This window comes from Hylobates moloch, unplaced genomic scaffold (genome assembly GCF_009828535.3).
Source record: "Hylobates moloch isolate HMO894 unplaced genomic scaffold, HMol_V3 SCAFFOLD_11, whole genome shotgun sequence".
Taxonomy (NCBI): Eukaryota; Metazoa; Chordata; class Mammalia; order Primates; family Hylobatidae; genus Hylobates; species Hylobates moloch.
Genome location: NW_026652286.1, coordinates 48,722,523 through 48,736,848, shown reverse-complemented (window position 1 = coordinate 48,736,848; position 14,326 = coordinate 48,722,523). Strand labels below are relative to the sequence as shown.

Sequence of the window (14,326 nt, the reverse complement as noted above, 5' to 3'; positions counted from 1 at the left end):
TCCTGGTTTCGCAGGGGTCTGTGATTCCCTCCCACGCTCGCTGAGTGTGCACTTTCATGGCCATGACTCCAGAGCGGAGCCGCTGGGGGCTGTCTCAGAGGCAAGGCCTCAGCCCCACCTGTGGCTCCACCAGGCGTAAGTCTTGCCCTAGCCCTACTGCCAAGCCACCCTGGGCACGTCACCTCTCTGAGCCTCAGTACTCCGCTTATAAAACAGGGATGAAAGTGTCTCTGGTTTAGGATTGCTCTGCAGATTAAGGAATGTGAGAGAAAGCGCCATTGTTCATTTAGTCACCACCTTAACTTTGAGCACCTGCCACATGCCAGATGCTGAGGCATCCCTGAAAGCACAGAGGGAAGGGGCAGCATTAGTTAGTCACCTACAGAGGGCTAACTTGGCTGGGGAAATTTCACAAGTGATCTCATCTAACCCTTTCAGTGCCTGTCAGGGGTATGGGTTACTATCCCTACTGTACAGATGAGGACTCAGGCACAGGGAGGGTAAATGACTCTCCCAGGGTCACACAGCAAGTCAGTGGTAGGGTCAGAATTCACATCTGCATTTGATAGTATGGACCCTTTGCTTGCACCTCTCCCCTGGCTGTTTCTCCCATCTGTGATGGGAACCACGGCCTCACTTACAACTGAGAGCCCCCTATGATAGGCAGCTTTGAGTACATCACCTTTACGAGTCCCTGGAGAGCATGCCTGCTCCTGGTCATCTTTCTGTTTCTAGGGTTAAGGAGTGAATGTTAATCACCCTGCATGTTCCCTTCCAGCTCAGGCATCAGGCAGGTCAGCAGCTTAGAGATCAGCTTTAGCAGATCAGAGACTGTGGTCTGGTTGTGTGGCCACCATGAGGCTTTCTACTCCTCTCCCCTAGTCTGGACGGTGGGGCACACATCTGAGGCAGGGCTGGGTCCCCAGAGCTGGTGCACCCTCCCTGAATCACAGCTGCACACCTAGCAGGCAGGGTGGGAGCAAAACCTCCTCAGAAGAGAGAGAGAAAGGTCCCAAGCCATGTCCATCAAGAGGCAGCATAGTGCACAGACTCTGGAGCTGGACTGACCAAGTTCAAACCCACGCACTGGCTGCAAGTGACCTTGGCAAGTGACTTAATGCCTCTGACCCAGTTTTCACCTATAAAATGGCCTTAGTAATAGTACCTACATCCCAGAATTCTTGTGACGATCTAATGCGTTCATAATTATAAAGGGTTTGGGACTGTGTCTGGCACATAGTAAGCACTATACGAGTATTTAAGAGGCACTTAGTCCTTTTTCCAGTCTCGCCAATCAGGTAAGGCATTCCTCCTCCTGCGGTGAGGAAGAAGAGAGAGCAGGGAAAGCCAGGAGTCTCTCATAATTTTCCCTCCTGGGGAGTGGAGTGGAAAATCTCTTTTGTGGAAAGGTGCACAGCTTGGGGCAGCCCTGCCACCACCCCCACCGCTCTTACCACCAGCCAATGAATGCTGGGTGGACGGCAGCAGGCAGGCCACAGGGCGGGAGAGCAGGCCACAGCCCAGAGGAGGGAAACATCTTTCTCGCAGCTGGGGAATGGGAAGATTCTGTGCCCTAGATCACATGTGAGCGGGACCGATGGAGGGGTGGGATTTCAGCAGATAGAGACCGGGGAGAGCTTTTCAGGCAGAGGGACCTGGCAGAGGTGAGCAAGCGCTGGGTGTCTCTTGAAATGGTAGAAAGGGTTTCTGTCTGGCTGAAGCATGGGGAACCGGAAGCAACTGTTAGAAAATGTCAGGAAATCCTGCAGATGAAGGAGGCCCTTGATAGCTAGGCCAGGGGGCCTGAATTTTAAGCCACTGGCCATAGGGAGCAAATTGAAGTGCATATCAGAGCAGAATGTGATGTGATTAGGGCAGATCACTTTTTGGTGGTGAGGTGGAGGACAGCCGGGGTGAGGGAGAGATCGCAGGGTCGTGGGGGCGTTGGTAGTGGGGCACAGTCCACACTTGCATGCTGTGTGAGAAATTTTTTTATTTACAGCGCCCCCTAAGGGCTGTGGAGCATCACTATTCTTGTGCACCAGGTGCTAAGTGCAGAAGTGCCTGGCAGGGGAGGCTCTGCGGCCGAGGCCTGGTGAAACCAACATGTGCCTGCTGTAGCAGGAACAGTGCAGGAGCCAGGAAAGACTCAGAGGGTAGAGTCGCTGTCTTCACCCTGGCAGGCTCGGCCTGTGGCAGGGGAGAAGGCTATGCTTCATTCACATCTGTGTTCCAAGCACCTGGAACAGGGACTTAGGAACAGAGGGAGTTGCTTAGGAAAGGTATATGGGTCCAGTTCACGGGGTGGAGCTGGAACCAGCCGGTGAAAGGCAGGTTTTAACCCAACTCAAGTTTTGAAAATCAGAGTTGCAGCCGGGGGCAGTGGCTCACACCTGTAATCCCAGGACTTTGGGAGGCCGAGCCGGGCAGATCACCTGAGGTCAGGAGTTCAAGACCAGCCTGGCCAATATGGTGAAACCCCATCTATACAAAAAATACAAAAATTAGCCAGGCATGGTGGCTCACGCCTGTAGTCCCAGCTACTTGGGAGGCAGAGGCATGAGAATCACTTGAACCCAGGAGGCAGAGGTTGCAGTGAGCTGAGATCATGCCACTGCACTCCAGCCCGGGCAACCTTGGTTAAAAAAAAAAAAAAGAAAAAAGAAAGAAAGAAAGAAAGAAAGAAGAAAGAAAGAAAATCGGAGTTGCCTAAAGAGAGAAGTGGCTACTGAAGAAGGAGAGACTTTCCTATCAAGGGATGTGAGCAGGCGAGAACAGCAACTGGGGTGGGGGAAATTGGGTGGGTGACCAACAAAGCCCCTTCCAGTTAGGAGATTCCAAAACCGTGATGATGATGAGGAGGACGACAGCAGCCTCTGTGTATTCAGCACTGGTATGCCTGCTTCTGTAAATACTTCACCTCTAACATTCATTCCACATAAGAGGAAACTGAAGCTCGCCCAGGTGAAGTCATCCAGGTAAATGGCAGGGCCAGGGCTTGAACCTACATCTGTCTCATTCCAAAACCTACATTCTTTCCAGTTTACCTTTGGAAGGCCAGCAGGGTTTGGAAAATTGGAGGCGTCCTCTAAATATATACAGTCCTCTCCAAATTAATGCCTGATCTGCCACTATGGCCTTGAGCAGATGGGGTACCCAGGCCTGCCACCAAGGAGCTCGTGGACTGAGGCCACAGACAAAAAAAAAAAAAAGCCACTGTCACCTGGAATACAGACAAAGGTGATCTGAAATGTACAGATCCAACCGTTGCTAAAGTGCCTGGAACTGGAGGCCTGGCAAAGATGGCACTGCAGGCCAGAGACCCACGGGGTGGGTTGGGACTCCCGAGAAGCAGCCATGTGTAGCAGAATGTGTGGTGGGCCAGCGAGGATATGTTCTCATGTTGGAGTGTGAAGGCTGTGGTTTCTAGGTGGAGACCACTGGGGACGCCTACATGGTGGTGTCGGGGCTGTCTCAGTGCAATGGGAGTCAGCATGCGGCTGAGATCAATAACATGGCCCTGGATATCCTGGGCTCTGTGGGTGACATCCGGATGAGGCATGCACCCAACGTGCCCGTTTGCATCAGGGCTGGCCTGCATTCAGGTATGGGCTAGGGGCCTCCAGGGTGAGGGGCCACATCCATCTCCCAATCTTCCCTGGGGCGCTGGCTGGCACGCCTCCAGTGGCATGCTTCTGGTTGTCTGAGATTATAAAACCCTATGGTAAAAACATTTTATGTTTCTTTTTCCTTACATTATTTTGAAGTCCTAATTATGTTATAAATAAGAGAGTCTGGCCAGGCACGGTGGCTCACGCCTGTAGTCTGAGCATTTTGGGAGGCCCAGGCAGGGGGATCACAGGAGGTCAGGAGTTTGAGACCAGCCTGGCCAACATGGAGAAACCCTGTCTCTACTAAAAATACAAAAATTACTTGGGCATGGTGGCGCATGCCTGTAATCTTAGCTACTTGGGAGGCTGAGGCATGAGAATCGCTTGAACCCGGAAGGCGGAGGTTGCAGTGAGCCAAGATGGCACCACTGTACTCCAACCTGGGCAACACAGTAAGATTCTGTCTCCAAAAAAAAAAAAAGAGAGAGAATATGTGATGCTGATGGTCTGATGGAAGAGGCAGGACAGAAACATGTGGTCATGCAAACAACCAAATGTTTGCTGGGATGAGTCTGGGAGAGCCCTCAGAGTCATGAATATACCCTTCCCATGTCCGTGCTCCTTCCACCATGGTTCCCCTGCCTGCAGGATAAAGTCCATTGGCACTGCCACCACCACCCAGCCACTGCCACAGCCTCTCCAACCCCATCTCCCACCACTCCCTGCATGGCCCTCCATCCACACTCAGCTGTGTGCAGTTTCACACACATGGGTTCCTTGCCTCTGTGCCTCTGCGCCTGCTGTTCCCTGCCCACTCATTCTCTCATCCTTCAAGACAGAGCACATGTATCCTCTTCTCCAGCAAGTCCCCTGGGCTGGATTAGAGGCCCTTTTTGGTGCTGGCACAGCCCTGGTGCTTCTTTCATCACAGCCTTGATTGCAGGTTACACATCTCTCCCCACCGGGCTGGGAGCTGCCCAAGAGCGGGGAGGGGCTCTGATCTATCTATGGCCCCTCACCTCCAGCACAGAGCCTGGCACAAGCATCAGCTCCTCTCTGGATGTCGTTGGAGACTCCAGTTAGCTTTTTCCTCACCTCGCAACTGAAGCCCAGCACATGCAGTGGGGAATGGCACGGGGGGTAGAGAAGGGTGAGGCTGTCACTGGGCTGTCTCTCTGGTCCAAGACATGCTGGAGTTCACTGGGTACATTCGAGTTTCAGGGCCCTGTGCAGCAGGGGTCGTGGGTCTCATGATGCCTTGGTATTGCCTCTTTGGGGACGCTGTCAACACGGCTTCCCGGATGGAGTCCACGGGGCTGCATGAGTATCTCACACTTCTATCCTGCCCAGGGGAGAGCCTCTTTCAATAACCTGTGTGGCCTGGCTGTTTAATATAGTTATTAGTAACCAAATCACCACCTGGTGGCGGTGTACCCTAGTTTTCAGGAAAGCAATTACTATGTTGGTGCAAAAGTAATAGCCATTTTGGCGTTAAAACTAATGACCACGCCATTCTCCTGCCTCAGCCTCCCGAGTAGCTGGGATTACAGGTGCACGCCACCACACCCGGCTAATATTTTGTATTTTCAGTAGAGACAGGGTTTCATCGTGTTAGCCAGGATGGTCTTGATCTCCTGACCTCGTGATCCTCCCACCTCGGCCTCCCAAAGTGCTGGGATTACAGGCATGAACCACCAAACCCGGGAGGTGGAGCAGTGAACCGAGGTCGAAAAAAAAAAAAAAAAAAACCACAGCTAATGGCCAAAGCTGCAATTACTTTTGCACCGACCTAACAGAAGGAGATGATATATGTCATTGGCTCTTTTAACTTTCCACGCAATATTTGTGGTGATCTCATGAGCACATTAGCAGAGAAAACAATGACTCAAGAGGCAGGAAATCTGGGTCCTAGCCCTGGCTCTGCAACTGGCTTGCTTAATGTCCTTGGGCAAATTGTTCTTCCTGTAGGCCTTAGTTTCCCCATTGTACGAAGAGGAGACCCTTTAAAGTGTTTTCTTTTTAACTGGTCACATGCCACCTCCTTTTATGCTGGGGCAGCCCTGACACCACCATGAAGACATCCCCAATGTTTTTGGCCCTTACTGGCAGCAGGAGCTACCATGATGGCTTGGCTAGAGCAGCTAAAATGTTGAAGCCCCAGGTCCTCTGCCTCTGGCTGTGTAGGTAGTTGCTCCCTAATGTTCAGGGTACATCCTGCATAACTGGATGCTATGGCTCTACTGGGAAGTCCTGCTCTTAAAAGAAAACTAAAAACTGTATATCTTCTCAGACTCAGCCTTCACAGACTTCCTTACAAGTAGAAATTATGTTCCTAGGGGTTCTGACTCCATCATGAGCTCCCCTTAGCACTCAATCTGTGTACTTGCTTTGTCTCTGGGTCTCTTTTAGTGACCAACAATTTAGAGGGACAAGAGGGCCAGAAGAAGGGTATTGTATAAATCATCACTATGTGTATGATTGACTGGAACTGCAGTCGTTGCAGCCTCTTAATGATTTTACCAAATACTAGGTATGCTGTCACCAGGTGGTGACCTGATGACTGCCTTTCTTCTCAGCATACAGAATTCATGTCAGCCGAAGCACTGTCCAGATACTGCTTGGCCTTGATGAAAGCTACCAAATTGATATCAGAGGTCAGACTGAGTTGAAGGTGAGAGAATTTTGTGGTCTTTGTGGGAAAAGTCCCCAAGGATCCAGTTTTTGTGGGAAGCAGGAAAGATTCTTATCTGGCTGATGTGGCTGCCCAGAGTTGGGGATGTAGCTGGTCACCTTTACATGCCCTCTATACTCCCCAAATTCTAAAGAAACATTGCTTCCTGGGAGCCATCTGGCTCCTTGTGAGAGGAAAGGCCAGGACAGAGAAGTCACTTCTCCTGCTGACCTACCTGTATAGCACGCCAGTGTACAACGCACATCAAAATATTTATCACTCATAGTAATAATGAAAGGAGCATCGTTGTCCCCATTTTACAGTTGAAAAAATTCAATTAAAGAGGCAGAGTGGCTTGTCAAAGTCACATAGCTCATAATTCAGATCTCATGGCTCCAAAGCTTGTGCCTTCTCCATAGCACTGTTGGGCTCCTGCCCATCCCTCAGAACCCCAGATCAGACATCACCTCTCACTGCAGCCTACCCTGACCCAGGAACACTCCTTCTCCTCCTCCTTCCCCACAAACAGTGACTGCCATGACTTCTGTGTGTACCCACCAGTCCCAAGGCCAGTTCCCTGCTGTTACAGTGTAATGTTGGGTTGTTAATGCTCGTGAGCACCTCAAAGGCAGAGAAAGGTCTGTAACCTGTGCAGTCTCTCTCAACGTTAACATTCTATAAAGGCAATGGTACAGCATTCCTTTCAGTGACTTTTCTTCCTACCCCACCTCCTCTTCCTCAAATTCCTAAGCTGAAGCCAGGTCTGGCAGGGAGACCGGAGCAATCTAGCTTAAAGGCCTGATGCACTGGGTCCCGGAAATTCGGTGCCATATGGGACTCACTTCATTACACTGTGGAATGTTGGTGCAGGAGGGTGCAACACAGAGATGGGCAGCAACTTGTTCATGATCACACAGCCCGTGAAGACCAGTAAATGTGGTATCCTTTGCTCTGGATGGCTGGAGTTAGGGGAGAGTGAGCTGGAATAAGTCAGGGCAGATGTGTCTTATTTAGGGGAGTGAACACTGAGCATCCTGAGGAATGGATGACTTATGTCAGAAAGGGACACAGAGAGGTGTGGAGAGGGCAGAGAGGTGTGGGGAGGGCAGAGAGGTGTGGGGAGGGCAGAGAGGTGTGGGGAGGGCAGCATGCCAACCTTAGACTCTTCAGGCTGGCCCGGGGGCTCCAAGGACAATATTCATCCCATAGAGCCCTGGCCCAAGATGGGGCACGGAACCTCCAGCCCAGCAGCCAGCCCTGACCCTCATGTTCTCAAGCCCCCTCACTCCTGACCTTCAGGAGCTGCACTCCCACCCCAGGGGAGGCCACCATACCAGGTCCTTCCATTGTGAAGGTTGGAGAGAATCACAGATGGTGGGATCTTAGCACTCTAGATCTGCTGATCACAGAGCTCATGATTCTTTTCTCTCTCTCTCTCTCTCTTCTTTCTTTCTTTCCCAGGCTGGAGAGCAGTGGCACGATCTCGGCTCACTGCAACCTCCACCTCCCAGGTTCAAGTGATTCTCATGCCTCGGCCTCCCGAATAGCTGTAATTACAGGCATGTGCCACTGTGACTAGCTAATTTTTGTATTTTTTAGTAGAGATGGAGTTTCTTCATGTTGGTCAGTCTGGTCTTGAACTCCTGACCTCAAGTGATCCACCTGCCTCAGCCTCCCAAAAGGCTAGGACTATAGGTGTGAGCCACCACGCACCTGGCTGGGTTATTTCTTTAACAGAAAAATATTAACTTATTTAATCTTTACAACTTTGTGAGGTACTGAGGCAATGGAGGCACAGAGACGTAAAGTAACTTGGCCAAAGTCACACAGCTAGGAGGCAGCAGAGCCAGAATTTCAATCTCCAGGCTCTAGGCTGTTCTCCACGGAGCTGTTGGAATCACACATTCTGCCCTTGCTGTTCAGCTTGAGGAGGTTTGCATGGGGAGGGACCTTCCCATCCCCTTCCCTCTCTCTTCCAGGGGAAGGGCATCGAAGAGACCTACTGGCGGGGGCGGGGGGAAGGCAGGCTTCCCAGGCCCCTCCCTGCACCTGTGGACATCAAATCTGGGTGAGTAAGACAGATTTCCCAAAAAGCTTGGATGCTTTTGTTTTGCATTTGACATTTGTTATTTTTCTGATTATAAAAGTATTTCCCGCCTAGTGTGGAAAACTTGGAAAATACAGAATTCTTCGAATATTCAATAATCCCCATCTTTCTACTCCTGGGAGGCAGCTGCTGTTAGCACTTCAGCAGGGCTCGCACGCACCTCTTTCTCATGTGCTTGGCGTGCGTGAGGTCATGCAGCCCAGATCACTTCTCATCCCGACCTGTGCCCTCAGCTCACTGTCCTGAGCACCTTCCTGTATTGTTCGGAGTACTTTATAAACATACCCTCAGTAGGCCGGGCACGGTGGCTCACGCCTGTAATCCCAGCACTTTGGGAGGTCGAGGCAGGTGGATCACCTGAGGTCAGGAGTTTGAGACCAACGTGGCCAACATGGTGAAACCCTGTCTCTACTAAAAATACAAAAAGTAGCTGGGCGTGGTGGCGGGTGCCTGTAGTCCCAGCTACTCAGGAGGCTGAGGCAGGAGAATCGCTTGAACCCAGGAGGCCAAGGTTGCAGTGAGAGGAGACCGCACCATTGCACTCCAGCCTGGGCGACAAGAACAAAACTCTGACTCAAAAAACAAAAAACAAAAAAAACCCATAAACATACCCACAGTGACTGCATCTGGATTGCAACATGAGGACACTCCAGGATTTGCAAAGCCTATCTCTATTGCAGAGAATGCAGAATCTTTCCATTTTGAGCTGACTACAGGTCATGATTTGGTAAATATTATCATGCATTTATTGCTATTCAGACTATTTCTGCAGATGAGGAATTTTTAGATAAAAAGAGCACCCACATTTTGGGGTCCATGTGAAGCAGATTCTCAGAGAACTTGTGCCTGCTTGGTGGTTTGTCTCTTCCCTCTGTCCTCTGTCGCCTAGAACCCATGTCCCTCACTGAGGGCAACATGGATGGGGTTGGGGAAGGGAGAAAAGTTAATAACATTTTACTTCAAAGTGGGCAGGCAGTCTGCAGAGGGTCGGAGGGCAAGGGGCACAGGTGTTGCCAGTTGCCAAGAAGGTCCCAGGGACCATAGAGCCTGACTGGCTGATTGCACCGGTGGGGAGGCTGAGCCTGGGAAGGGCAGGGCCCCACCTGGCGTGCTACAGCGCCACCACATCAGTGCCTGGGCCAGAGCTCAGGCTTGCTGTCTCCCTGCCCAGAATGCACCCTTCATCGAAACTTCCAACGGGCTCTGCTCAGTTCTTCCAAGATGGCGCCCCACCCAAGGCCACCTCTTCCCATCCCTCAGAGACAATCAATATGGGCTTCCTGGGAAGGGACCAGAGTTGGAGCAGCCCAGGCTGAGCATCCTCCAACCAGGCGGGACTGGTGTGAACAGGGCAGGTCACAGCAGCCTTTCCCCTCCTGCTGTTGCGGGGCCAAGGCCTTGGGACCCCAGGGAGCCTGGGGCACAGCAGTGCCTCGGGGCAGGAGTTGCTCCCGTTCATCTGAGTTCCCCCTTGCCACACACATCAGGGTCCAGAGGGGCTCCCAGCAAGGGAGAGAGGGAAAGAGAGTGAGTGCGTGGGCAGACGCCAGCATAGGATGGCGAGCCTCCCGGGGTGCAGACACACAGGGACACCCTTTTCACAGGGACACGCCAGCCTCTCAGAGGCAGAACCAGCTTGTGCTGGTGGAAAGGCCTTCACACGGCTGGGGCCCTTCTCCTTTGCACAGTGATGGATGGCCTGCGGGGCAGGCAGCGTGATGCGAACACAGGGCTCAGGCCTGGCCCCGACTGTTGTTGGCAGATCTTGCTCCTGTCTGGGACCACTGGGCTCTTCGGCTGGACTCGGTCCTCAGCTTCCCCGTGGCCCTCTTCTCCCTTCCCTTACGTGGAGGGCCTGTCCTCCCGTTCTCCTCCCTGTGTCCTGAGGAGCGAACCCTCCTCTGGCCTTGCCTCCCTACCAGCGCCCACCCCACTGCTCATCTCCACTCAGAGCTCAACTTCTCAGGAGCTGGCGGCTGCCGCTGACTTCACTTCCTTACCTCCCACTCCCTCCCCGGCCCCCGCAGTCTGACTTCCACCCCCTCGGGCCAGAAGGCTCTTCGGAAGGTCTCCAGTGACCTCCGTCCATGTCACCAGATCCGGGGGCAGTTTCAGTTCTTAACCTGACAGCTCAGCAGTGTTCGCCCCGCTGCCCTCCTTTTCCTAAAAACTCTTTCTTCCCTGCTCTCCTCCTCTGGCACCAGCTCATCCTCCCCTTCTTGGGGTCTCCCTCTCTACCCAGACACTAATGACACCCAGTACACGTCTCGGGCTCCCACCCCACTGGGCACCAGGCTCCCGTAGCTCTGGCTGCTCACTCAATGCTTCCTTCTGGGGCTTCACAGCACCACAGATTGCAAAGCTCCAGCAACCCTCGAAACCTGGTCCTCCAACATCCTCAGTCAGACAGCCCAACACCATCCCGGGCTCCTGGAATCTCCACACCTACCCCTATCCATTAGCAAGTCTGGAGCCTCCAGAGCCTCCGGGGAGGCAGGTGGGAGTCCTTGCCCCCACCCAGGCCTCAGGCTCAGATCCTGCACACAGGATGTGTGTGTGCCTAGCAGCCCCCACTCCATCACACATCCCTCCTCTGGCTGGCTCTCACCTCCATGCCTTCACCCTGGCCCAAGCCACCACACCTCTCAGGTGGCCCGCCGCAGGGTTCCTAGTCAGTTCCCTTCCATCCATCTCTACCCAGCAGCCAGAATTATCTTTTCAAAAACACAAACATGGGCTGGGCGTGGTGGCTCACGCCTGTAATCCCAGCACTTTGGGAGGCCGGGGCTGGCAGGTCATTTGAGGTCAGGAGTTGGAGACCAGCCTGGCCAACACGGAGAAATCCCATCTTTCCTAAAAACACAAAAATTAGCCAGGTGTGTGGCAGGCGTCTGTAATTTCAGCTACTTGGGAGGCTGAGGCAGGAGAATCGCTTGAACCCAGGAGGCAGAGGTTGCAGTGAGCTGAGATCGTGCCACTGCACTGCAGCCTGGGTGACAGAGCAAGACCCTGTCTCAAAACAACAATAACAAATGTCACAGACATGATGGACAGGACAAGTTGCTGCTGCTAACCCTTCTGGGGTTGTCCCATCGCCCTGAGGCTAAGCAGCCTTTCGTGCAGCCTCCAAGGCCCTGCGCTGTCCAGCCAGTGCCTGCCCCTTGGCCCGGCCTCTCCTGCCACCTTCTGCTGCTCACCACCTGCTCACAGGCCTCCTCTCTGTCCCTAAAGCACACCGTGTTCTTCCTACCTCCGGCCGCTTGCTCTTGCTATTCCTGTACCTGGAATGCCCTTTCTGTCATCCTGGTCTCAGTCAAATGCTGCTTCAGCCAGGAGGTGGCACAGGTCACACACTCTAGACAGGCCCTGCTGTCACCCTCCAGCTCATTTCCCAGCGTGGTGGCCTCCACAGCACTTGTAACTACTGACATTTCTTGTTTGCCAGTTGACGGAGCTTGCTCTGTCCATGTAAGACTCAGGAGATCCCGGACCACTGAGACATCGGCACATCCGTCCATCGGTGCTCAGCACCCAGGGAATGTGACCTCTGGAGTCTCCTATGCACCAGCCGCCTTCCACCAAGTCCCCTGCCCCGGTCTGTCCTTTCAGGCACTACTGAAAAGCCCAGCTCCTAGCCCTCACCCCGCCCATCCTGTCTCAGAACCGGGAACCTGCAGATCTGGCAGCCATTTGTCATCCTGCGCCCCCTCAGCTGATGGCTTTTCCACTCCTGGACAGAAACTTTAGAAAGTGCCAGAAATGTTTTCATCTTCTTGGCTCAGAGGGAGGGAGGAGAGCGGAGATTAGTCGCAGTGGGCACCACCTGCTGTGGGAGCCTCCCAGACCTCCAGGCAGGCAGGGGAGGGTCTCCGAACCCCAGTCCTGCACAGGAGCTCACTGGGTGCACACACTCGGCATGGGTGTGGAACACCACGTGCCCCCTACTTGTCTGGAGATGAGGTCACAGACACACACACACACACACACATACACACACACACACACACACACACAGAATCTCTGCAGGAGGGGCTCAGGACAGGCTGGATAGGAACTTCCCTTGGAGCCGCATTTACAAAGCAGTTACCAAATTTTTGCTTGCACTGTATGTTATAATTCGATTTTTATTTTTTTGAAGCCAAGTTTCCCACTTTATGTATTTCCCATATCTGCAGAAGTGATTTATCTTTCTATCTGGGGATTTTGAGGAGGCTGGTGGAGATCGGGGGAGGGAACAAAGGGCCCCCCCATACCCCCCGCAACCATGTCTTGGTGTAGCCACAAACTCAAGCAGCAGTGCCCACAAGAAGCACTTTTCATCAGACGTCACAGAGACACTCCACACAGTGGCCCCCTCTCTCCTCTGCCCCGCAAAACAGGCGCAAAAAACCTCCCCTGCCAGCCAGGTTGCTGTGAGACCCTGGCTGTCCCTCGGAGCCTGGCTTTCTTCTCTGGGTAATGGCAGTGACCCAGCTCCACCCTGTTCCTGGCACCTGTGAGCAGCAAGTGAGAAAAGGAAAGTGTGTAGGAGTCCATGGTCCCTACCTTGGATCTGTATATTACCTGGGAGTCACAGAAGCCCTCACCATGGCCTCCCAGCCTCCCAAGGTCATGTCCTGAGTAGGGGTGGAAGTTGGGGTAGTTCCCCATCTCCTAGGAGTCCACTGTACTTGAAGCCACACCTGCAGATGAGTCAGCAATGGCATGGCCTTGGAAAAGACACTTCACCTTTCCCAGCCTCAGATCCCTAAAGTTCAAGGCAGGGCAGGCGGCGTGTGCCCATGGCTGGGCTGCTTGGGACCCAGGAGCACGAAGGAAGTGAAAGGAGCTCCCCGTCAGCAGGGTGGGGCTGTAAATGCAACGACTGCGGCTTTCAGTGGTCGCTTTGTGATTCTTGTTTCTCCTTTTTCTCCAGAGACCCTTGGTAAGACTTCATAAACCAAGAAATCAGGGCAGCCTTTGCCAAAGCCCGTCAGGACACGGCAGGGACCCAGAGCTCCGGGAAGACCTCGGCCAGGCCCTGAGGAGAATGGTGTGGGGCAGGTGCCTGCACCAGCGAGGAGCCTCCTGTGGATACGCCCTTCCCCCTCCCTGCTCCACTTCCTTCAAAGACTTCCTTGCTGAGCTCCCTGGTGGCCAACCGGGTGCTCGTTACTAAGTGCCCAGAGTGATTGTAATTGATGCATTCCCATACGAATCCTAGAGCTGAACTTGCCTCTAGACACAAAAACAATAAAAATAGAAACCCTCCCCTCCTTTCACGTGGTGCTTTGTCCTCAGCAAATGGTTTTGATGCAGAGAGCTCATTACCATGAGAGCCGACCCTGAGGAGCCCTGTGCCCACTGCTAGCTGCAGGGCCCAAGGCCCAGGGGGAGGAGGTCATTTGCCCCAGGTGGCACAGCTGCTTTGGGCAGAAGCAAGGCTGGGACAAGGAAGTGAAGCCAGGCAGATGAGGGCTCCAGGCTCATCTGGGCCTCCCACTTGCGACATATCTGTTTTGTCGTCTCTGAAAGGGGCATTGAGAGGATTCAGAGCTTCTAACACAGGGCCTGGCCCATAGGAAATGCTCAAAGTGCGCTGCCTCCTTCCCTGCCTCTCCTCCCCAAGGCAGCCTAAACCTTCGGGTGTCTGTGAGCACTGTGTCAGGAGTCCAGGCCTTGGGACACAGGAACTCAGAAACTCAAGATGGAGGAGGGAAGGTGAGAATTCCTCAGTTCTCAGGAAAATGAGATGAGAGTTCTGTCTTACAGAAAAAAAAAACACAAAAACCAACAGCCAACTTATTAAATTGTCTTCCAACATCAGAGTGCTCACCAAATCCCCGCGGGTGATTTCAGAGCAGGCAAGATCAGGCACACGTGGAATTCATTTCCCCAACTGAGGGGAGAGGGGCGGGGCCAAGCAGGCAGGTTAAGCCCCAAACAAACTTATCCTTT

The 14,326-nt window shown here is 53.1% G+C and overlaps 1 protein-coding gene across 1 annotated transcript in view; it reads left to right on the top strand.

The window, feature by feature from the left end:
- The window catches only part of LOC116476162 (guanylate cyclase D-like), a 35,547-nt gene extending 21,998 nt beyond the window's left edge, over positions 1–13,549 (top strand). The window contains 5 exon segments of the mRNA XM_058446239.1: positions 3,431–3,605; positions 4,833–4,931; positions 6,188–6,282; positions 8,262–8,350; positions 13,305–13,549. Coding sequence (XP_058302222.1) covers positions 3,431–3,605; positions 4,833–4,931; positions 6,188–6,282; positions 8,262–8,350; positions 13,305–13,413 — 567 coding nt within the window. The 3' untranslated portion in view covers positions 13,414–13,549.
- The last annotated feature ends 777 nt before the right edge of the window (positions 13,550–14,326 follow it).